General features: G+C 44.3%; 2 protein-coding genes across 2 annotated transcripts; both read right to left on the bottom strand.

Annotated features, from left to right (window-relative positions):
* Window positions 1-618: 618 nt before the first annotated feature.
* On the bottom strand, window positions 619-4,801 carry LOC127342695 (uncharacterized). Its single transcript, XM_051368692.1, has 3 exons — window positions 4,477-4,801; window positions 1,246-1,348; window positions 619-1,040 (listed from the first exon to the last, which is right to left on the bottom strand). Exons 1-3 carry the CDS (start codon window positions 4,733-4,735, stop codon window positions 968-970), a joined length of 435 nt encoding a protein of 144 aa, XP_051224652.1. The 5' UTR covers window positions 4,736-4,801; the 3' UTR covers window positions 619-967.
* Window positions 4,802-20,534: 15,733 nt separating this feature from the next.
* Window positions 20,535-21,585, bottom strand: LOC127342694 (heavy metal-associated isoprenylated plant protein 20). The gene is made up of 3 exons (XM_051368691.1): window positions 21,382-21,585; window positions 21,123-21,198; window positions 20,535-21,018 (listed from the first exon to the last, which is right to left on the bottom strand). The coding sequence occupies exons 1-3, from the start codon at window positions 21,466-21,468 to the stop codon at window positions 20,726-20,728; spliced, it is 456 nt and encodes a 151-aa protein (XP_051224651.1). The 5' UTR covers window positions 21,469-21,585; the 3' UTR covers window positions 20,535-20,725.
* Window positions 21,586-22,911: the final 1,326 nt, after the last annotated feature.

Below are 22,911 nucleotides of genomic sequence, written 5' to 3'. Positions count from 1 at the left end.
GAAACTTTACAGAAAGAAGTTCATGTATACGATGTAAAGAATCAGCAAGAGCGTGCTCTACGGAAGCCTACCAGAATTGTCTTATTGACACAGGGACTCTGAGGATCCCTGAAACAACCGGGAATCCCATTATTATGGTTCAAATAAGTTGGAGCTCAAGGTAGCATGGTGGCCAAACTATAGTGCAAAACGCATCCACAACTCATGTTAGCGTTGTCCAAAGAAGAAAAAACATAATTGAATAAGCAGAGGTGCATTTCTTTAATAGAAAATGCTGAGTTGTGCACATACATATCGCCATTTTTCTCTGCATGGTACAAGAACTTTGACAAAGGACACCCTTCTAGAAACGCAACAGATGGAGCGATTATGAGTACAAACTACAAGGCACCTTGTACATCATAACATCGGTGGCACAAACGTAGCAGGCTAGCAGCGCTTAGGTGTCACAGAGGCAGCAGGCAGCGATGAGTACAAATAATCCGCCCAACGCAATCTGAGGTGACTACAAACAATCTGACGTACTTACAAACAACGTGGCAGAACCAAACGCTAACAGATAATTATCACCGATTTAGCAACGGCAGGTAGGCATGCGGACTTTTCTGAAAGAAACAATAAACCGGAAGGATAACCAATCCATTAGAGGCTGCGGGCTCACAGGCGAACTCAACAGCACAGTCTGACGAATCTCCACAACAAAGTTACAAACGCAGGATCAGAAATTGACCTCAGGGATGGTACCTCTGACAGTAGAACATACACAAATGCATAAATCCTCGACCACCACCACTCTGCCAAGTTTATTTGGTGGAATGAACGTTTTGTTTGGTAAGGAAATTCAGGTAGGTGTTCTTCTGGTTCTGCCCTCACTCTACCTCCTCAGTGAGGATACAGGTATTGTAAGCTTCCTAGATGTTCGTACCAGTGATTCAAAGCTGAGGTGAAATTTCCCGGAGATGCTTCATTACCATGAAATTTTGTGTCTGCCTTTAGCGATTCTCCGAGCAATCACCTTACGCCCACCCGTGGTTGCTTTACTGCAGAATAAAAGTACGGAATAAGAAAACCAATATTAGAGCACTGAGAATACATAAATTTAAACAAAGTCTGCCACATAACACATTGGCTAAACTAAAAGCTTAGAAAAAATAGGTACACAACAAAAGAAAGCAGTGGATTATCATGAAACCTAGCATCTTTTAACTAGTCAAATGAGAAAAGAGGGAGGGACGGGACACAGACCGTGCTCGGAACCCATGGGTCCTTTTCCGCTTGATGGTACTGGGCTGGTAAGTTCTTTTGGGAAGTAACTCAAGGGGTGTTTCATCGACAACAGAATCAATTCCTACAAATAGCCAGTTATCAGCAAGGAAGATGTCCAAAATGCAAAAATAACCATTTCATTCGATCTCACAAGATCAGTCATATGTCTACAAGGTTCTCCCTCCATTCCATATTAGTTATCGCTGATTTAGTACAAACTAATATGGAACAGAGATTACAGAGGGAGTAGTTAATAATCAATTATGTAGTATTCACCAAAAAACTAGTATTACACACATGATCAACAAAAGTAAGACAAAACATGCACACCATATGCCCCATGCAAGGAACCTACTAACGGCTATCGCTACTCAAAACAAGTGTAATCTCAAGTACTTCCAAGCACTTTATATTGCAAGGAATCCAACCCCACCTAAATCACATGTCCATGTGTCAAAAAAACTTCAAAATCCACAAGCACTTTGATATAATATGGTTGGTTGTACAGTATTCATGGTTCCACATCATCTGTAGACAACTGTGTCGAAATTTCTGTTCCGTTGTCCTGGTTTGTAACCATGCATGGATATTTAAAACAACTAGTAAGGGGCCCATGTGTTGCTATGAAACCTTAATAAGAGAATAAAGTTGACAGAAGCTTTTATAATTAGTTGAACAGTGTGTTACTGCAGTTCTTTGTCTTTGTGCTCTGAATAGAGAGGAACAAAGCAGAACTGAGATGGATGGGCAGCATTGTGGTCTAATTTCAATAGCAGGAATGAATGGGAGTCAGTGGAGAGGTCATCAATAGAGAAGTAAGGGGGTAAGAATAGATGATGGACTACCACTACCAATTGCCATTTTTGCAGTAGTAAAGATTCATACAGAATGCATTCCAATGTTTGTACGATTCTCTACATTACACCGATCAGTGAACTTCTGGTGACTGGGGTATATCACCAAATGAACATATGAAACATCAATATATCAAATGCAAGCAATTTCATAATAAAATAATTGATTAAACTCAGTCATTTATAGGTTGTGAAAAAATGTAGGCAATGTACAGAAAATGGGTCCAGTAAACCATATCACACTCAATATAAGGAACGGGTAACCCTACCAGTCAAGGTATACTCTCCGCAGCACGGATACGGTGCACTAGTGGCGTGTCTGTGTCAGATACAGTATCCGATACGGATTCGGTCCGGATACCGTATCCCTACGGTTTTGACCGTATCGGTAAATTAAAGCAATTAAAACAATTGTTTTTAATTCGGATACATGTTCTGATACGTTTTGGACACGGTTTTGATACAGCCCAGCCCAAAAGTCCAAAACCAAAAACTCTACCCCGTCCATGACCCCCGTTCCCTTCCCAGTTCCTCCTTCTCCCCCGACACAGCCGCCTCCTCTCCTCTCCCGACATAGCAGCCTGCTCCGGTCCTCCTCGATCTACATCCAGCAGCCGCCGCCGGCGAGCTGGCGACCTAGCCGGCGGAGATCCGGCCATCTCCAGCAGCAGGCAAGCAGCCGCCGCCGGCGAACTGGCGACCTATCCGGCGGAGATCCGGCCATCTCCAGCAGCAGGCCAGCAGCAGCAGCAGCTCGATTCCTCCTCTCCACTTCTCCAGCTCGATTCCTCCTCTCCAGCAGCACAGCAGTAGCAATTAGCAGTCTCCTTTCTCGGTTTCTCCTTGATCCTCTCATGATTGTAGTTCGATACATTTATTTTTAGTTTTCAAAAAAATAGTAAAACGTATCCTCGTATCTGCACATTTTCAAAATGCCGTATTTCCGTATCCGTATTGGTGAGATATGGATACGGGTTCGTATCCGTGCAATTTAGGGTATACTCGCTGGTTAAGTAGGATTGTCAAGCCAGTTAGGTCGTATGAGCTGGGTGACAGACTGACAGAACAGGACAATTTCTGGTCTTATCATCAATTTATTCAAATTATCATGCACCAGAGATGTCTGATAAGTCCTAAGTGTATGATAAACTAATCGATTTATCACCAACACCTCATACCAGGAGCACAGGTACTTGGTTGAAAAAACGAGGGTACTAATAACTTAGGGGGTGTTTGTTTGGACTTTTTCTGGCTTTCCAATAAGAAAAGCTGCCAAAACGAACCAAACAGGTGTGCTATGCTGTGGGCTTTGCCAAAGCCAAGGAAGGAAATAGGCAGAGAAGAAAAAGCACCTCCGGGGGTGCTTCGCGCGGCTTCCCGCAGAGTTGCCACTTAAAGCCGAACCGGTACAATTCTTTGCCCTGATTGTTTTGTTTATTTACTTCAACTGCCATCGAGACCCACCCGCTGTTTCCTGTTTGTCCCCCGGCTGGCTCGCCCCTGCTCACGTCCCACCCGCGTGCCGCGCCGACCGGCCCGCGTTTGCGTGCTAATTGCTACTACTCCGTCGTATTCTGCTGCCGTCTAGCCGTATGATTTGATCCACTTCGTTCGTGTGCAATGGAATATACTTCTTCTCACTTGTGTTTCTTCGTGAGCAAAAGATGCATAGAGATAAAAACTGATACGTAAGCACTGCCACTACACGTGAGAAGAAGAAGTATATTGTATGCATAGGTGTTGTATTAAATGTGTTACGCAGTATTAGCAAAGTTATGAACAAACTACTCTCTAACCTTAAATATGTGTCGCACATTTTAGTAAAATGTTATTTATAACACATATATCAACTTTTATACATATTTTTTGGAACTGTAGGGTATTTTAGACAATTCATCTGTTCACAGCCAAACAGCTAGCCAAGTTGCCAAACAGTGAAAGTTGGAACAGCAGCTTTCCCTAGACAGCAGCTTTAACTGGGCAGCAGCTTTCCCTACACAGCCAGCCAGCCACAGCCCAAACAAACAGGCCCTTAATGAGATTTGCAGAACAGAAATCTGCTCGCGCACGAAATCAGTTAACTAAATCATGCACTGAATGTGAAGTAGGAATTCCTACAGAGAACAAGCACTAGGGTTGACATTAGGGGTTTGGCTGGCAAGAGAATTGATGTGGAGTTCCGCAAATATTTAGAGAGCGAATCGTATGTAACATTTCCCAAACTTTATACATCACCCATTCACCATTGATGCTACAACAATAATACAACTAAAGTCCAATGATCAAAATGTCTGGCGCCCCGAACATTTTGGAAGGCGTAAGGGGGTAAAGGGGTGGAGCGGGCGAGAGGCCGTACCGTCGTCAATGAGGAACCGGAGCGAAGGGAGGCCGCAGGGGAAGGAGATCTCGCCGGGGAGCGAGGTCAGCCTGGCGACCACCTCCGCATCGTGGGCGTCCACGGACGCCGGCGGCGGCGGGACGTGCGGCTGGATCCTGGCGAGCAGCGACGGAGGAGGAAGCCCGGCCCGCAGAAGAGATGGGGACGGGGAGGCGAGGAAGCGGCCGAGGAGGGAGGAGCCAGCCCGCGCTAGGGTTTTCGCCGTCGCCGTCGCCATCGCCGTCTTCCACACTTCCACTTCGTCGTGGACCTTAAACCCTAGCTTCCACTTCTGCCTATTCCAAAGCAGCTCGACCCATGATGAGATGGCTAATGGCCCATACGAAATAGCCCCAAGAGAGGCCCAGAAAAGCACCATCCACAAATGGGGCTTCTTTTGCTGAAACTGATGTGTCCTTTTTTTTTTTGATTCCCTATAGCATATACTCCCTCGTGCAGAAATGTATTAGTAATCTTATATAGGTTCACTCGCTTTTATTTGTATATAATCTATTTTTAGTGTGTAGACTCACTCCTTTTAATTTGTATCTACTCTACTTCAAAAATATCTAAAACATCTTACATTAGTGCATGGAGGGAGCATATCCTCAAAATGGCATGCCGCAAACCACTTTTACACTACCATGAATCTGGTTTCATAAAAAAAACGGTATACTAAAATCGAATCTTAGTGATTTTGAATAACCTATGCATTTGGATAATAGTTTTTCTCATTTCCATTTCTCAACATTTATAATATGGAGTAGTTTTCATTACTCAACATTAGACAATAGTTTTCAAGTTATAAGCCATAATCAAATTCCAAAGTTGTTACCAAGCAATTTCTAGTGAGATATTTCACTAGAAATTGTTGTTAAAAGAATTATGGGTTTGGTCCAATAATACAAACATTTATCAGCTCATGGGCATCAATCCGACTTTTCCCCTTCTACGCTCTCAAGGCGCTACAGTAGCCCAGCTGTTTTGAGAGTCCGCCGCGTGTCTTCCCCTCTGCCGGCCCGACCCCGATTCATCTCCGACGGTGATGCCGAGCGGAGCGGAGGAAGGAGAGGCGCCTGGCCAGATGTATATAGTAGTCTAGGTCTCCAAGTTCTGTCTGCTACCCTTGTGGAGTATTGGAGTAGGCGGCGGGGTCTTCTTGGCCAGATCCGGCCCATCCAAGTCTTCTTCTTCGTTGCTTTGCATCTCTGGTGGCAGGAGGAGCGGCAAGCGGCGAAGGGACGGCGTGGCATCTCCAGAAATAAGGCCACTCTCTTCTCCCCCGGTCATCTGATCTGGCTGTGTCGGAGCAGCAACCAGACGATGGAGCCTCTGCTTCTGGAAGCTCGTCCATGGTGGGCGGTTGAAGGAAGGAGAAGATCCAGGGATGGCTTCATTAATAAGCTCTCCTGGGTACACCGATGCCGCTATCATCAACGCCCGTCTCCCCGAGTCCGTGGCAGGCCCTTCGGGATTGACGGCGGGCCGATCTCCCCGTCGTGGCTTTGGTATGGCCCTGCCACTTCTTCAACCTTGCCTCCTCTTCTTCTCTCCCGAGATCTAGGCGTCATGGTGGCGTCAGGCAAAGGAGGATGCGGAGTGGTGGTGCTGAGGAGGTGGCGCCGGAGTTCTTCAGAAGCAACCTTCTTGAGCAACACATCGACGGCATCTCTGCCGCTCGTCATCCATGCCGGTGAAGTCCGGCTATTCTTCAACCTCCATCGGAGGCCCTTCTTGAGGTCTGCGGTCGCGTCCATCGCCGGCTTTGAAGCAAGTGGTGTAGTCCCCGCTTTGGAGTCCGACGGCGACATTGCTGATCTCCAGCTCATCGGAGGGGAAAGAGAAGGACCCGATTGCGTTTGTATAATCTTTAATGGGGTCTTTTCTGCAAATACCAGGGGCCTATGTAAAATTTTCTCATTTTATGGGGTCCTTTGTAAAAATTGTACACCCACCGACTGGTATAAATGAAGCTTCTACGCCCTTCGGGGCGCTCCGTGTTCAAAAAAAAAAAAAATCAGCTCATGGCATTACAGACTGATTGGTCCTACCATTTGCAGAGCAGTGTGAGCACACGACGGATAAGCACGCGAAGGAGATAACATGGTTTTGGCAACGCTGACCGTAAACTGCCGACACCCCCACACTTTCCTTCACGCTAAAAGCTTCCTGATACTTATATTTAGCTTGTTTTGGAGTACTTATAATCTCTTCCTAACTAGATTCCTACCGGAAAGTGCCAACAAAGTGGTGAATATTCACAAGGAAAACCCGCTCCCGTCGCCTCCCCGTGGGCGACCGGGGCGCCCCCGTCCTCCCCACCCTCTCCTCCCTCCTCCATCCTTCCCGTCGCCGCCGGCGAGAGCCGCTGGGCAAAGCCCGGGCGGTGCTGGCGGTAGCGGTTCCTTCTCTCCCATGCGCTTGGGAAGCCCGACGGGGCAGGCTCGACAGGCGATGGAGGGCGCCGACTTCGGCCCAAGCCAGCACGGATCCCGCCGTGGCTGGCGGCGAGGCGAGCGGTCGCGGCGGTGGTGCCCAGCGCCTCCGTCAACCGACACTGCTGTGTCCCCTGGTGGCGGCGGCTGATCTGGGCCCGTGGGCCTAGATCTGGGTCTGGCGGGGCCGGCCGATTTGGGTTGTTTTCTGTTGGTGCGCTGCACGCAGGGACCTCCTCTGCTACCATCCGCCGCGGTTGGTGTCGTGCTCGGACTGGACCGGTAGCGCTGGTTTTGGCGATCTGCCTCGGTTGACCTTCCGGCGGTTGGGCATCGTTGGGGTGACGTCCCGACGTTCTGGAGTCGCTAGGGCGACGTACTTGCTAGCTATCTGGGACGAGGTCCTTGGTCCGGCTCAGTACTGCAGCTACTCCGACGGCTGCGGTCTGTTCTCCCTCCGACCAATTTGGTCGTGCCTGCGTAGGTGTGCTCGCGCGCTGGGATGGTGACATCGTGGTGTGATACGTCCATTTTGCATCACTATTTTATATCATAATTTACTGTTATTCATTGATATATTTCATATTTAGAGATGATACTTATGTTATTTCACCTATTTTGCATGTTTCATGATTATTGGAGAATTACTCACCGGAGTCAGAATTCTGCTGGAAAAAGCACCGTCAGGATACAATATTTCTGAAGATCAACAATTGACGGAAAATATACCGAAGCTCCTATTTTTCCAGATGACGGAGCCAGCCAAAAGGGGAGGCCGAGGAGGGCCGCCATGGGCCCTCCCCATAGGTCGGCGCGGCCACCAGGGCTGGCGCGTCGCCACGTGGGGAGGGGGCCCATGACCCCCTCGGCCATCGCCCTTTCGCGTACTTCATCTCCCAGAAACCCTAAGGTGCGGGGGAACATCGAGGATAGTCATAGCCGCCTCCTCAGGGCGGAAAACACCAGAGAGAAAAGAGCTCTCCGGCAGGCCGAAATCTGCCGGGGAAATTCTCTCCCGGAGGGTGGAAATCGTCTCCATCGTCACCGTCATCGAGCTGGACTTCATTGGGATCATCATCATCATCATCTCCACCACCGACATCGTCATCTCCACCGCTGCACCTCGTCTCCGTTGTAACATCTAGGGTTTAATCTTGATTATTTCATAGGGGAAACTCTCCCGGTGTTGATTACTCCTTGTTATTGATGCTATTGAGTGAAACCATTGAATCAAGGTTTATGTTCAGATTGTTATCCATCATCATATCACCTCTGATCGTGTTCCATATGATGTCTTGTGAGTAGTTCGTTTAGTTCTTGAGGACATGGGTGAAGTCTAAATGTTAGTAGTGAACTATGTTGAGTAATATTTAATGGTTTGATATTTAAGTTGTGGTGTTATTCTTCTAGTGGTGTCATGTGAACGTCGAATACATGATACTTCACCTTTATGGGCCTAGGGGAATGCATCTTGTATTCGTTTGCTAATTGTGGGGTTGCCGGAGTGACAGCAACCTGAACCCCCGTTGGTATATCGATGCATGAGGGATAGCAGGATCTCAGAGTTTAAGGCTGTGGTTAGATTTATCTTAATTACTTTCTTGTATTTGCGAATGCTTGCAAGAGGTTTAATCACAAGTATGTATTAGTACTAGGAAGGGCGGTGCATTAGCATAGGTTCACCCACACAACACTTATCAAAACAATGAAGATTAATCAACTATATGAAGCGAAAGCACTAGACTAAATTTCCGTGTGTCCTCAAGAACGTTTGGTCATCATAAGTAAACAAATCGGCTTGTCCTTTGTGCTAAAAAAGATTGGGCCACTTGCTGCAATTATTATTCTCGCATTTTACTTACTTGTATTTTATTTATCTGCTATATCAAAACCTTCAGAAAACTTGTCTGTGAGCATTGATAGTGAATCTTTCATCGAAACTGCTTGTCGGCACCTTCTGCTCCTCGTTGGGTTCGACACTCTTATTTATCGAAAGTACTACGATACACCCCCTATACTTGTGGGTCATCAAGACTATTTTCTGGCGCCGTTTCCGGGGAGTGAAGCGCTATTGGTAAGTGGAATTGGTAAGGAAAAATTTTACTGTACGTGCTGTTTTTATTTCTGCCTGCTGCTATAATTCATTATGGAGAGATCTTCTCTTGAATTCCTATTTGGAAAATATACTACTACTGCAAAGGTAGTGGATGAGGCGCCAGGTGAGAAAGAGATTCCATATAAAATACCTATGAAAATTATTGAACGTGTTGTGGATAACCGCTATGAAGGGGATGGAACTGTCCATCCTGGAGATCATTTACTGTTTTTACATGAATTATGCGGGTTATTCAAGTGTGCAGGTATTTCTATGGATGAAGTTAGGAAGAAACTATTCTCTATGTCGCTATCTGGTAAAGCGGCGCATTGGTATAAATTGCTGAAGAATGGGAATTCTCTTGATTGGAAGGATATTGTGCCTCTATTTTATTCTAAATTCTATCCCCCAAGTGAAATTCACAAAGACCGAAATCGCATATATAATTTCTGGCCTCATGATGGAGAGAGTATTGCCCAAGCATGGGGGAGATTGAAGTCTTTAATGCTCAAATACCCCATTCATGAGCTTCCTGGTAATATCGTCATTGATAATTTTTATGCAAGACTTTCTTTTCAAGATAAAACCTTGCTGGTACTTCTTGCTCTGGATCATTCACGCGCAACAAAGAAGAGTTTAAATGGGAACTTCTTGATCGGATTCAGGAGAATACTGAATGATGGGAGACGACAAAGGTAGAGAGTCAGGTATAAATTATGATTATGAATGCCCTTGAAACTTTTATGGATACTGATAAATTTCGAAATATGAGTGCTACTTATGGTCTTGACTCTCAAGTTGTTTCAAATTTTTATAAAGCTTTTGCCTCTCATTTTGAATTGCCTAGGAAGAGTTTTAATAAGTATCATGAACCTAGCCTTACAAAGATAAAACTGATTCACCTATAGGTAAATGTATTGAAGTTAAAACTGTTGATCAAATTCTTCCTGAAGTTTATATTGAAAAAATTCATTTTCCTGCTAAAATGAAGGAGTATTCTGTTATAACTAGTGTGGTTAACAAAAGTGCAAAGAAACCTATAGAACATGAGGAACAAATAAATGTTGAACCTGTTGTTGCAATAGTTAAAGACCTTGTGACTGAAAATGTAGAAGATGGTCACATTATTTTCTGTGAAGATGCTTCTAATATTGTTTCACATCCTAGTAAGTCTAGGAAAGCCAGTGTTCCTATGCTCTCTGTTAGAATTGGTGATCATTGTTATTATGGTTTATGCGATATTGGTGCAAGTACCAGTGCCATTCCTTATGAGCTTTACAGGGAAATCATGCATGAAATTGGTTCTTGTGAACTTGAAGATATTGATGTGGTTATTCGGCTAGCTAATAGAGAAACTATCTCTCCTATTTGTATTGTTCGAGATGTGGAAGTTCTATGTGGTAAGATTAAATATCCTGCTGATTTTTTGGTACTTGGTTCTGCCGCTAGTAAGACTTGTCCTATCATTTTTGGTAGACCTTTTCTAAATACTTGTGGAGCTATTATAGATTGCAAGAAAGAGAAAATTGTGACTAAATTTGCTGGTGAATCTTATGAGTTTAATTTCTCTAAATTTGCCAAAGTTCCTTATGAAGGTGAATTGCCTAATGATGATTTTAGAGTTGAACAGCTTGCATCTATTGCTCTTGCTCCTAATAATCCTTTGCAGAAACGTTTGGAGGATCATGAGAGTGAAGTCTTTAGGGAAGAAAGGAATGAGCTTGATGAAATTTTTCTTCGTCAACCCATTCTTAAACATGACTTACCGGTTGAAGATCTAGGTACAACACCACCACCAAAGGAAGATCATGTTTTTTATTTGAAACCGTTGCCTGATAATCTTAAGTATGCTTATATTGATGATAAGAAAACATATCCTGTTATTATTAGTGCTAAGCTTTCAGATTTTGAGGAAGAAAGATTATTGGAAATATTGAAGAAACACCGAGGAGCTATTGGCTACACTCTTGATGACTTGAAGGGGATTTCTCCCTCTATTTGCCAACATGCCATCAACATGGAAGATGATGCAAAGCCTGTTGTTGAACATCAGCGTCGTCTAATTCCTAAGATGAAGGATGTGGTAAGGAATGAGGTATTAAAACTTCTTGAAGCTGGTATTATATATCCTATTGCTGATAGTAGATGGATTAGTCCTGTGCATTGTGTTCCTAAGAAAGGAGGAATAACTGTTGTACCTAATGATAATGATGAGCTCATCCCTCAAAGAGTAGTTGTAGGGTATAGAATGTGCATTGATTTTCAAAAGGTTAATAAAGTTACTAAGAAAGATCATTACCCTTTACCTTTTATTGATCAAATGCTAGAAAGATTGTCTAAAAATACTCATTTCTGCTTTCTTGATGGTTATTCTGGGTTTTCACAAATTGCTGTTAGAGCTAAAGACCAAGAGAAAACCACTTTCACTTGTCCCTATGGAACTTATGCTTATAGGCATATGCCTTTTGGTTTATGTAATGCTCCTGCTACTTTTCAAAGATGCATGTCTACTATTTTTCATGGCTTTTGTGAAAAGATTGTAGAGGTATTCATGGATGATTTTTCTGTCTATGGGAATTCTTTTGATAATTGTTTGTGAAACCTTGATAAAGTTATGCAGAGATGTGAAGAAACTAACCTTGTTCTTAATTGGGAGAAATGCCACTTTATGGTTAATGAAGGAATTGTATTGGGACATAAATTTTCCGAGAGAGGTATTGAAGTTGATAGAGCTAAAGTTGAAGCAATTGAGAAGATGCCCTATCCTAGTATTCTTGGTCATGCTGGTTTTTATAGGAGATTTATTAAAGATTTCTCTAAAATTTCAAAGCCTCTTACTAATCTTCTTAAAAAAGATGTACCTTTTGTTTTTGATGATGATTGTAAGGAAACTTTTGAAACTCTAAAGAAAGCCTTAACAACTGCTCCTGTAGTTGAACCTCCTGATTGGAATTTACCTTTTGAATATGTGTGATGCTAGTGATTTTGCTGTAGGTGCTGTTCTTGGACAGCGAGTAGATAAAAAATTGAATGTTATTCATTATGCTAGTAAAACTCTTGATGCCGCTCAAAGAAATTATGCTACAACTGAAAAAGAATTATTAGCTGTAGTTTTTGCTTGTGACAAGTTTAGACCTTATATTGTTGATTCAAAAGTCACAATTCATACTGATCATGTTGCAATTAGGTACCTTATGGAAAAGAAAGATGCTAAGCCAAGGCTTATTAGATGGGTGCTTCTTTTGCAAGAATTTGATTTACATATTGTAGATAGGAAAGGTGCTGATAATCCTGTTGCTGATAATTTGTCTAGATTGGAAAATATTGCTTATGATCCTGTTCCTGTTAATGATAGTTTTCCAAATGAACAATTGGCTGCAATAAAGGTCAGCTCGCGAGATAGTCCTTGGTATGCTGATTATGCTAACTTTATTGTTTCCAAGTACTTGCCTCCAACCTTTTCAGCTCAGCAAAGGAGCAAATTATTTTATGACTTGAGGCATTATTTTTGGGATGACCCACACTTATATAAAGAAGGAGTGGATGGTGTTATGCGAAGATGTGTCCCCGAATATGAACAACAAGAGATATTGAGTAAGTGTCATGGTAGTGTTTATGGAGGACATCACGCCAGAGATAGAACCGCACAAAAGGTTCTACAGTCAGGTTTTTATTGGCGAACTCTCTTTAAAGATGCAAGAAAGTTTATTTTATCTTGTGATGAATGTCAAAGAGTTGGTAATATCTCTAGACGCAATGAAATGCCTATGAATTATACTCTTGTTATTGAACCATTTGATTGTTGGGGATTTGACTTCATGGGTCCTTTCCCTTCTTCAGAAGGTAACACTCATATACTTGTTGCTATTGATTATGTTACTAAATGGGTGGAAGCCATACCCACAAAAAGTGCTGATGGTGAGACCTCTTTAAGAATGCTTTTAGATGTTATTTTTCCTAGGTTTGGAGTACCTAGATATCTTATGACTGATGGAGGTTCTCATTTTATTCATGGTGGTTTTAGAAAAACTCTTGCTAAATATGGTATTAATCATAGAATTGCTTCAGCTTATCATCCCCAAACTAGTGGGCAAGTAGAATTATCAAATAGAGAAATTAAATCTATCTTGCAAAAGACTGTTAATAAATCTAGGAAAAATTGGGCTAGTAAGTTGAAGGAAGCGTTGTGGGCTTGTATAACTTCTTATAAAAATCCTATGGGTATGTCTCCTTATAAAATGATTTATGGAAAAGCTTGTCATTTACCTTTAGAACTAGAGCACAAAGCTTATTGGGCTGTAAGAGAACTTAATAAAGATTTTAAACTTGCCGGTAAGAAAAGGTTGCTACAATTGAGTTCTCTAGATGAGTGGAGAAGTGAAGCTTATGAAAATGCTAAACTTTTTAAGGAGAAAGTTAAGAAATGGCATGATAGAAGAATTATTAAAAGAGAATTTAATGTTGGAGATAAAGTCCTATTGTATCGGTCTCGTCTCAGATTTTTTGTAGGGAAATTACTCTCAAAATGGGAAGGACCATATGTCATTGTGGAGGTGTATCATTCAGGGGCAATAAAAATTGCTTCGCTGAAAGGTGATGCCACACAAGTGGTGAATGGACAAAGACTCAAACATTATATTTCTAGAGATTCTTATAATGAAGATGTTGATGTTATTCGAGTGGTGACTCCGGAAACTTTCATCAAAAATCAAATTGATAGTTCTGCAGAGTTCGACTTCGAATAGGTAACAGTTTTGGTAGTAAAAAGTCCGCGTTTAACTTTCCGAACACTTTTTTTTGCTATTTTTAGAAAATATGAAAAATTACGAGATCGAATCGGAGCGGAGGAGACGCACGAGGGCGCGTCCCCACGTCGTGGCGCGGGCCATATGGGGACGGCTCCTCGGAGTCCCTCTCCCACTCGAGTTCGATCTGGTACTTTCCTTTTGTCGTGAATTTTTTTGTTATATAATCCCCCGGATCCCCCGAGGTCCGTATATCGTCTTCTCGTCGTGTTTTGTTTCGAGCTGTTTTCTGCCAGATATTGTTTTCAGATCTAGAGCCACCATGTCTTCGTCGGGAACTCCGAAGGACAACTTCTTTGAGAACGTCGTCAACCCGTATATGAACGAGCTGAAGATGCATCCCAAGGAATTGGTGCTCCTAGATGGAGAGTTGCAGATAGAAGATGTCCGGGGCCCTAAAGGAGAAGGAAGCTTGGAGGACAGGATGGAGAAGCTAGAACAAGAGGTCTTCACCTACAAGAAGATGGCTGAACGTGAAGTGGACATCTTCCACAAGATTGTGTCCGAACTTATTGATGAACACGAGAAGGAGACTACAAAGCTGTGGGACGATATCCTCTCGCTTCACAACACTACCAACAAACTCCAAGGGCAACTTTATGATGTTCAGAATCAAAACTGTGAGTATGAAAACAGGTTTAAACACATAAGCTATGCTGCCAGTTTCAGGATTCCTGAGACCAAGACGTCGTTTGTTGATGGAGAGCCTCTTCCTTGGAAGTTTGATGACGGGAATAATTCACCACCACCACCGAAGGAGTAATTCATCATTGGTATTGGCTCCCCCTTGGTTTGTTCCAAGCTTGGGGGGAGTGCCGCGGTATCACATCATCACTATCTTTTACCTTTTTACTATCAAGTAGTGTCATATCATGAGTAGGGAAGTTATCATATAAGATGGTTGCAGTGTGGAAGTATCTCTCTTTTAGTTGGTTATCTATGTATCCCTTGGTGTGAGTTATCGTTATGGAATATTAATGAGAAGTTTTATCATTTACGTTGTGCACACCTTATTTTAGTTTGCAATTTCTGTTATATGATTGATCTTGTTGTTAGTACTGGTATAACTTTGGGAGCATCAAGTAAATCTATTTGGCTTTGGCAAACTTAGCATTGGTCAACATCAACAATACTTTGAAGCTTAAGTAGAAAAGAGAGAAATACATGTAGATATATTATTTCATTATCTTTCTTTCTTGTTAGCTAATGAGCTTAATATTCTGAAGTTAAAATATTTTGTGCGTACAAGGAAGATGCATGATTGTTTCTATCACATGTATATTTGTTTGTTTCCCTCAACTCTTATGCTTGCTAACCAACCTTGCTAGCCAAAGACCTGTACTGAGAGGGAATGCTTCTCGTGCATCCAAAACCTTAAACCAAACCCATGCCATTTGTGTCCACCATAACTACCTATTATGTGGTATTTTTCTGCCATTCCAAGTAAATACTTTATGTGCTACCTTTAAACAATTCAAAAGTTATTATCTCTTATTTGTGTCAATGTGTTACAGCTCATGAGGAAGTATGTGGTGTTTTATCTTTCAATCTTGTTGGGCAGACTTTCATCAATGGACTAGTGGCACATCCGCTTATCCAATAATTTTGCAAAAAGAGCTGGCAACGGGGTGCCCAGCCCCAATTAATAACTTTCATTAATAATTCTCTTCACATGTTTTGCCCTGATTTATCAGTGAGCAACTTAATTTTGCAATAGACACTCCTCCATGGTATGTGAAATGTTGGAAGGCACCCGAGGATTCAGTTAGCCATGGCTTGTGAAAGAAAAAGGTTTGGGAGGAGTGTCATCCATAAATAAAACTAAAGTACATGTGTAAACAAAAGAGAAGAGGGATGATCTACCTTGCTGGTAGAGATAACGTCCTTCATGGGAGCCGCTCTTTGAAAGTCTGTTTGACAAGGGGGTTAGAGTGCCCACTACCATTCGTTGACAACAACAAACACCTCTCAAAACTTTTTTTTATGCTCTCTATATGATTTCAAAACTTGAAAAGCTCTAGCACACGATTTAATCCCTGCTTCCCTCTGCGAAGGGCCTATCTTTTACTTTATGTTGAGTCAGTAAACCTATTTCCCTCTATCTGAAGCAAGCAATTGAGTTGTTGTGATCCAACCATTTATATTGTGATCTATTTAATTATGTCTTTTATTCTTCCTTGTTTAGTACAAATTTTATCTGAATGAATATGACTTTGAAGGTTATCAATGATTATGAGGAGATTGTTATGATTGAGCATGTGAGATCTGCCATATAAGCTCTAATATAAAGGCTCTGCTCGAAAGATAAGTACAATCTGTTAATTGTTCTTTGACCAAGGATGAAGTTTGCCATCACCAATTATGATTTCCTATGCACCTTTATTTGTGATTTCCCTTTACTTGTCTCAAGTTGAGTTATATGAGGAAGTTGTTTACTAGAATGTCTTGTGTGAATTAATGAATGTGATGCTTCTTGTCCGTATTTTATTTATCGACTCTTCACTCCATAAACATGTGGTCTTGTTTACTGAGTTCAGTTTCGCTTGGGGACAAGCGAGGTCTCAGCTTGGGGGGAGTTGATATGTCCATTTTGCATCACTATTTTATATCATAATTTACTATTATTCGTTGATATATTTCATATTTAGAGATGATACTTATGTTATTTCACCTATTTTGCATGTTTCATGATTATTGGAGAATTACTCACCGGAGTCAGAATTATGCTGGAAAAAGCACCGTCAGGATACAATATTTCTGAAGATCAACAATTGACGGAAAATATACCGAAGCTCCTATTTTTCCAGATGACGGAGCCAGCCAAAAGGGGAGGCCGAGGAGGGCCTCCATGGGCCCTCCCCATAGGCCGGCGCGGCCACCAGGGCTGGCGCGCCGCCACGTGGGGAGGGACCCACGACCCCCTCGGCCATCGCCCTTTCGCGTACTTCATCTCCCAGAAACCCTAAGGTGCGGGGGAACATCGAGGATAGTCATAGCCGCCTCCTCGGGGCGGAAAACACCAGAGAGAATAGAGCTCTCCGGCATGCCGAAATCTGCCGGGGAAATTCCCTCCCGGAGAGGGGAAATCATCGCCATCGTCACCGTCATCGAGCTGGACTTCATTGGGATCATCATCATAATCTCCACCACCGACACCGTCATCTCCACCGCTGCACCTCGTCTCCGCTGTAACATCTAGGGTTTAATCTTGATTATTTCATAGGGGAAACTCTCCTGGTGTTGATTACTCCTTGTTATTGATGCTATTGAGTGAAACCATTGAATCAAGGTTTATGTTCAGATTGTTATCCATCATCATATCACCTCTGATCATGTTCCATATGATGTCTTGTGAGTAGTTCGTTTGGTTCTTGAGGACATGGGTGAAGTCTAAATGTTAGTAGTGAACTATGTTGAGTAATATTTAATGGTTTGATATTTAAGTTGTTGTGTTATTCTTCTAGTGGTGTCATGTGAACGTCGACTACATGATACTTTACCTTTATGGGCCTAGGGGAATGCATCTTGTATTCGTTTGCTAATTGTGGGGTTGCCGGAGTGACAGCAACCTGAACCCCCGTTGGTATATCGATGCATGAGGGATAGCAGGATCTCAGAGTTTAAGGCTGTGGTTAGATTTATCTTAATTACTTTCTTGTATTTGCGGATGCTTGCAAGAGGTTTAATCACAAGTATGTATTAGTCCTAGGAAGGACGGTGCATTAGCATAGGTTCACCCACACAACACTTATCAAAATAATGAAGATTAATCAACTATATGAAGCGAAAGCACTAGACTAAATTCCCGTGTGTCCTCAAGAACGTTTGGTCATCATAAGTAAACAAACCGGGTTGTCCTTTGTGCTAAAAAGGATTGGGCCACTTGCTGCAATTATTATTTTTGCATTTTACTTACTTGTATTTTATTTATCTGCTATATCAAAACCTCCTGAAAACTTGTATGTGAGCATTTACAGTGAATCCTTCATAGAAACTGCTTGTCAGCACCTTCTGCTCCTCGTTGGGTTCGACACTCTTACTTATCGAAAGTACTACGATACACCCCATATACTTGTGGGTCATCATGGTGCCCCCAATCTAGGGTCTTGGACATCTAGATCTGGGTCTGGCCGAAACCTCTGTCAACCAGCACGTGTTTCCTACTGATGAGTCGAGTTGGGGCTAGCTCATAGTGCGACTTAGGTTGGAGGCGCGGGAGTGATCTCCGCCTTGTTTGCTCTACGTCCTCGCGACGGCGTCCGGAATTTCTGTTAAGGTTTGGACCTCGGCAAAAACAGAGCATGGCTCTGGCCTGTGCCGGCGATGACGTCACCTGCGGGTGTCATTCCTTTGTTGAAGGCGTCCCGATGATGGCCCTCCTGTTCGACATGATAGACTCCATCCCTCCGCCTCAATCTGCTCCTCTTGGAGGCCTCGCTTCGTGTAAGCTTCTCTGGTAGTGTCTTGTGGAGCACTGTGTGACCTCTCGCTGGTGTCGCAACCCTCTTGCAACATCGTGCTGGCTGCTTTTGCACGGTTTGCTGCGGTAGCTGATTTCCTTCTTAGCGCCTTGGGGGGCTTTGCTAGGTCAGCGTCTGGTCGTAGCTCTTGCCAGTGTGCCTATCCCAACGCCAGGGGATGGTGTTGTGTGTTTGGTGTAGACCTAGCCTGAGCTCCATGGGTGGTGGTTCTCGGGTTTGGGTGAAAACTTTGCAGGTCCTTCTCTGCCGATGACGCATTCTTGCGTCATTCACCTTCTTGGAGGCGTCGCCGCAAGACCCTCCCTCCTTTGGTTCCTCAAGCTCTGCTAGGTGGGCAGCCCGTCATTGAGTTCTCCCTTGAGTAGCAGCCTTGGTGCGGTGGAGGTTTGTTGGTGTGGACACGGTCGCGATCGTTCCGGTGCAACAGAAGATAAGGCTCCCTCTTCATGGATCAAATGGTGCTTCGGCTTGCTTTTCTGTGTTGTCTTTTGTTGTGGTTTGGGTTGTGCGCTTGGCGCGTGTGTGTTGTAATTTTTGGTGTAACTCCTAGCTGGTTAATGGCTTCGTTAATTTAAAGTCGGGCTCACTTCGAGGCTTCCGTCTAAAAAGTGGCAACAAAGTTTTTAACTGCATACTCAAAGCAAATGTAACTAGGAGCAACATCCCATCCGGAAATAATTTTGAGCTCACCATAATAACATTCTCTAAGCGAGGCATTGCTCAATTTTGCCTGTAACAAACAGATACTGGCCGTTTAGCTGGAGGAGGATGGATTCGTTTTTTTTTAACACAAAGCGGGGTCAAAGACCCCAGGGGAGCAATTACATTGAATTACATGTGGAAGGTACATATTGCAGCTAAGCCCTTTGTCATCCTTTGTCCTAAAAAACCAACTATTTGAAGTAAGGGCCTTGCACTTTACAGATAGCTCCCTGTAAAAACATAAGAAAAAGCAATCAAGGACAGTGCCTCTGCCACCCGTCGCCGGCGAGCTCCAGGTGTCTCCGCCGAGCTCATAGAGCTGCATGCTCGAATACTCCACGCCGGCGAGAAGATTCCGCCGTTGGCAACCACCAGGAGGCCGGGGACGCACCACTTAGCCTACTGGAAGCGTCGAGCACCAGCGTGAAAATCGGAGGGCTCCGATCTGGAGGTTGAAGATGGGCCACCATGCTGGCCAAGGATCATGGCGACGAGCTCGGTCGCCATGTGTTGCGCTTGAAAGGGGACTTGCTGCTCCAGGATGCCCCTCCGGCGATATGCCAAGAACGGCACCGACGAAGATCTCATCTTCGTTTCCACCTCCATGGTGGCGATGAAGAGGAGGATCCAGGCCAGATCCGTCCAGATCTGGCTCCTCCCGACGGAGCGCCGCGGACAGCAGCCACACCACCACCAGCCACCGGGAGCAGCTCGAGCTCCGCCGTGGCCATGCCCCTAAGGGCATAACGCTAGACTTCACTTGGGTAAAACAGGGAAGAACCCTAGATCTAAACCTACAGCTACACCTATCTACTCCGGCGCCCTTCCCTGACCAGCTCCGGCCGGCTATTCCGGCGGAGGAGGCCCTGGAGCGGCCCGGCCACCGACGGCTGACTCTCAAACCCTGTAGCAGTTAGAGAGAGGAGGAGGGGGAAATGGCGGTCTCCAGGAGGGTGGATTCTGCTTATGTATTGCCTGATTGCCTTTTTGTTGCCTTTGCTGAAAGAAAATCTCCCGTTGCAAAAGAAAAAAAGAAAAGAGAAGAAGAAAGAAACGGATGATTAGGTTTTTTTTCAAAATGGGGATGTACACCGGCTTCTGCATCGATGATGCACACGACCATTTATTAAAAAGTGATTAGATTTAGTGTAGGTTATACAACTCAAGCGTCGCCAAGGATTGATACAAAAATTAACCAGCGAAAAAAACCAAACATATTGTGACTACACATCAACATAGCCTACTAGTATGTCGCCAGCGAGCCAGGTATAAGATATCCTGAGCGACCATCTGAAATCGTGTGCATCCAGAAACCATGGTATCCCGCTGTCCCTTCGACGAAAGGATGATTAGGTAGGAATAGGATATGAGAAGGCTCGAGATCGAGAGTATAGTGGTATAGTTGTACTCCGTAGTATATTCAACAAACTCTTTCCTTGTATATCACTTTATCAAAGAAAAGAAAAGGTAGAATAGAACAAGAGAAGGCTCGAGACTGAGAGGGATCATAGTCGCAGTATATTCAACAAAGTCTTTCTCTGTATATCACTTTGTAACTTGGTATACAACAAGCTCATCTTCTTCATATCATTTTTCCGCAGCAAGAACACATATATACAGATACAGGCTCTGTGATAGTGTGATGTATGTAGGCGTATCAAGGCTGGTGTGGACATCATGTAAAAAAAGGCTGGTGTGGACATGATCGGATCACATGATGGTGCAGGCGTTGACGTCGTCGTCGTTGAACATGTTCATGTACTGGACCTCCGGCGCCCCGGGGGCGGCCATGGCCTGCGGCGCGCTCCGGATGAAGCCCGCCGGTGCCTTTTTGTCGTAGGCGCCGCCGACGTAGGGGTAGGTGGCCATGGTGTAGGGCACGTACGGCCACATCTCTGCCGCCTTCCCAGTGCTCTTCACCTTCTCCAGCACCTTGCGCGGCTCCACGTACCCCGTCACCGTCACCTTGCTCATCTTCGGGTTCACGGCCACGCTCGTCACACCTGTACCACCCACAGAGGCGACGGTTGTATGTTCATGGTCGTTCAATCATTTTTTACAGGAAAATTCAATCCAAGAGAATTCGATTGCAAGATCATCTCAGTACCGCTGATCGATTTGACGGCGTTCTTGACCCTCCTCTCGCAGCCCTCGCAGTCCATCTTCACCTTGATATTCACCGTCTGCACACCAAAAATCCAGTTATATACATAGCAGCTCAACAAAATGGCCAGAAAAAACCCCATATAGATCTCTCTGCACAAGATCGATAATACTTCAACTGAAACTGTTTCCCAAGATGAAGATATAAAAGGAAGAATATGTGAGAGCTCGATCATGTGCCCTTGGAATTCCACAAACCTCACCTGCTGTGGCCGCTTCTTCCTGAGCTTGAGGGATTCCCTTGTCTCCGTCATGCTGCACAAATCAGCGAGGTGATCCAAGGCGCCCATGATCTCACACAGCTAGCTGCTTTTGCTTCGACCAAAGGATTACTTGTGTCTGTTTGAGGTTTGGAGTGCGAGGCCAAGTGTTCTTGTTGGGTATAGCACCGTGGGTGAAGGAAAAGGGTCACATATATATATATATACATGTACAGAGGGAGAAAGAAAAGGAAGAGATCAGGTGATGCTGCGTCTTACTATTTCGCTCGCTGGCTGATTCTGTATGGTTAGGGTGAATGTCCAAGTCCACACTGATGCTTCTAGGTTACTTGCAGGACTAGCGATTAAACAACTGAGCTTTCGCATTTAATGAGTGAGTTGGGCGATAATCCTGCTCAAGGATGGACCATTCCCTGCTTCACAGGCTAGCTGTTTTCATGGGCTGGTCGGTCGACGCGGTGGATGAATTGCACAAATAATTGTTAGTCTTTTCGGTTCATAGTCACGGAGAGATTCGTTTTGGTCGACTAACTGTTTAGTGACGGCTCCCTGGGATATTTTCAACAAATAAATTTCTAGCAATATGATTTTTTCTAGGTTTTGCTTCAGTCTCCCCCTTCCAAACTTATGATATGTGCAGCGACAACGTTCAAGCGCAGCTGGGGCGGCGCAAGCACCTCCCGTCGTGCGCGGCGACCGGGGCGGAGTCCTCTGGTCGAGGCGGCGGCGCTGATCCACTTCCTCTACGATGCACTTTGGTGCGATCTTGGGAAAGAGGTGGTGATGTGGATCTTGGGTCCCATCCAGATACACCGCCCTTGATCTTCTGGCCTAGTTCTGGTGGGTCTAGCGGCCGATGATGGCCGGTGGTGTGGGGACTGCCGGTCTCTCTTCGAATAAAGGGGGTTTGGTCCTAGGATCCCTCTCACGCCATGACGAAGATCTGCTTGATGCATGTTTTCATTGATCTGGTCGAAGTGTCGAGTTTCGGAAGGCTTCACCGGCGATCTATAATGGACGACATGTCTGGAGATTGCCGAATCAAATGGGACTCGGTCGTGTGCAACCATGTTTTCCTGGTTTTAGAGGGAGCGATCCGAAGCTTCGCAGTATGTTGCCATTATGGGACCTGTCTTTAGTCCCATGGTGAAGTCAGCCATGGAGAATGGCATGAAAGTCGAGATCTGAGGGATAGTAATGGTGGTTCGAGTCCTGGTGGCGATGAGGTTTTTGCTTGCTGATCTGTGACTTGGAGCAGCGATACCAGCAAGTGGGAGCGACAACATAGGAGAAATTCAGAGTATAAACTTGCGGGCTGAAAACCCAAGGTCTGGCTTTAATTGGTTGTGCTTGGCGATGTTCTTGTTGAAGGCATTGTTTAGTGAGTGTGGGTTTTCTATTGGTTGAAAACCTATGATCTATAATGAGGGCGATGGCGGCGCTTATGCACTGTTTCATTATTGAAGGCGTCGCTTTTGGAGAAGATGGATTTCTGGTGTTGTCTTGGTGGCG

The sequence above is a fragment of the Lolium perenne genome, chromosome 3 (assembly GCF_019359855.2).
Source record: "Lolium perenne isolate Kyuss_39 chromosome 3, Kyuss_2.0, whole genome shotgun sequence".
Taxonomy (NCBI): Eukaryota; Viridiplantae; Streptophyta; class Magnoliopsida; order Poales; family Poaceae; genus Lolium; species Lolium perenne.
This window is presented reverse-complemented; position numbering and strand designations above follow the sequence as displayed.

Bases quoted from the DNA above. Each gene is read 5' to 3' on its own strand.
- LOC127342695 (XM_051368692.1), bottom strand. From the start codon at position 4,735: ATGGCGACGGCGACGGCGAAAACCCTAGCGCGGGCTGGCTCCTCCCTC. The intron at 1,349-4,476 runs GTACGGCCTCTC...GGCTATTTGTAG, and splicing joins CCGGTTCCTCATTGACGACG to GAATTGATTCTGTTGTCGAT. The intron at 1,041-1,245 runs GTCTGTGTCCCG...TTTATTCTGCAG, and splicing joins ACCCATGGGTTCCGAGCACG to TAAAGCAACCACGGGTGGGC.
- LOC127342694 (XM_051368691.1), bottom strand. From the start codon at position 21,468: ATGGGCGCCTTGGATCACCTCGCTGATTTGTGCAGCATGACGGAGACA. The intron at 21,199-21,381 runs GTGAGGTTTGTG...TTTGGTGTGCAG, and splicing joins GGAAGAAGCGGCCACAGCAG to ACGGTGAATATCAAGGTGAA. The intron at 21,019-21,122 runs GTACTGAGATGA...TGGGTGGTACAG, and splicing joins CGCCGTCAAATCGATCAGCG to GTGTGACGAGCGTGGCCGTG.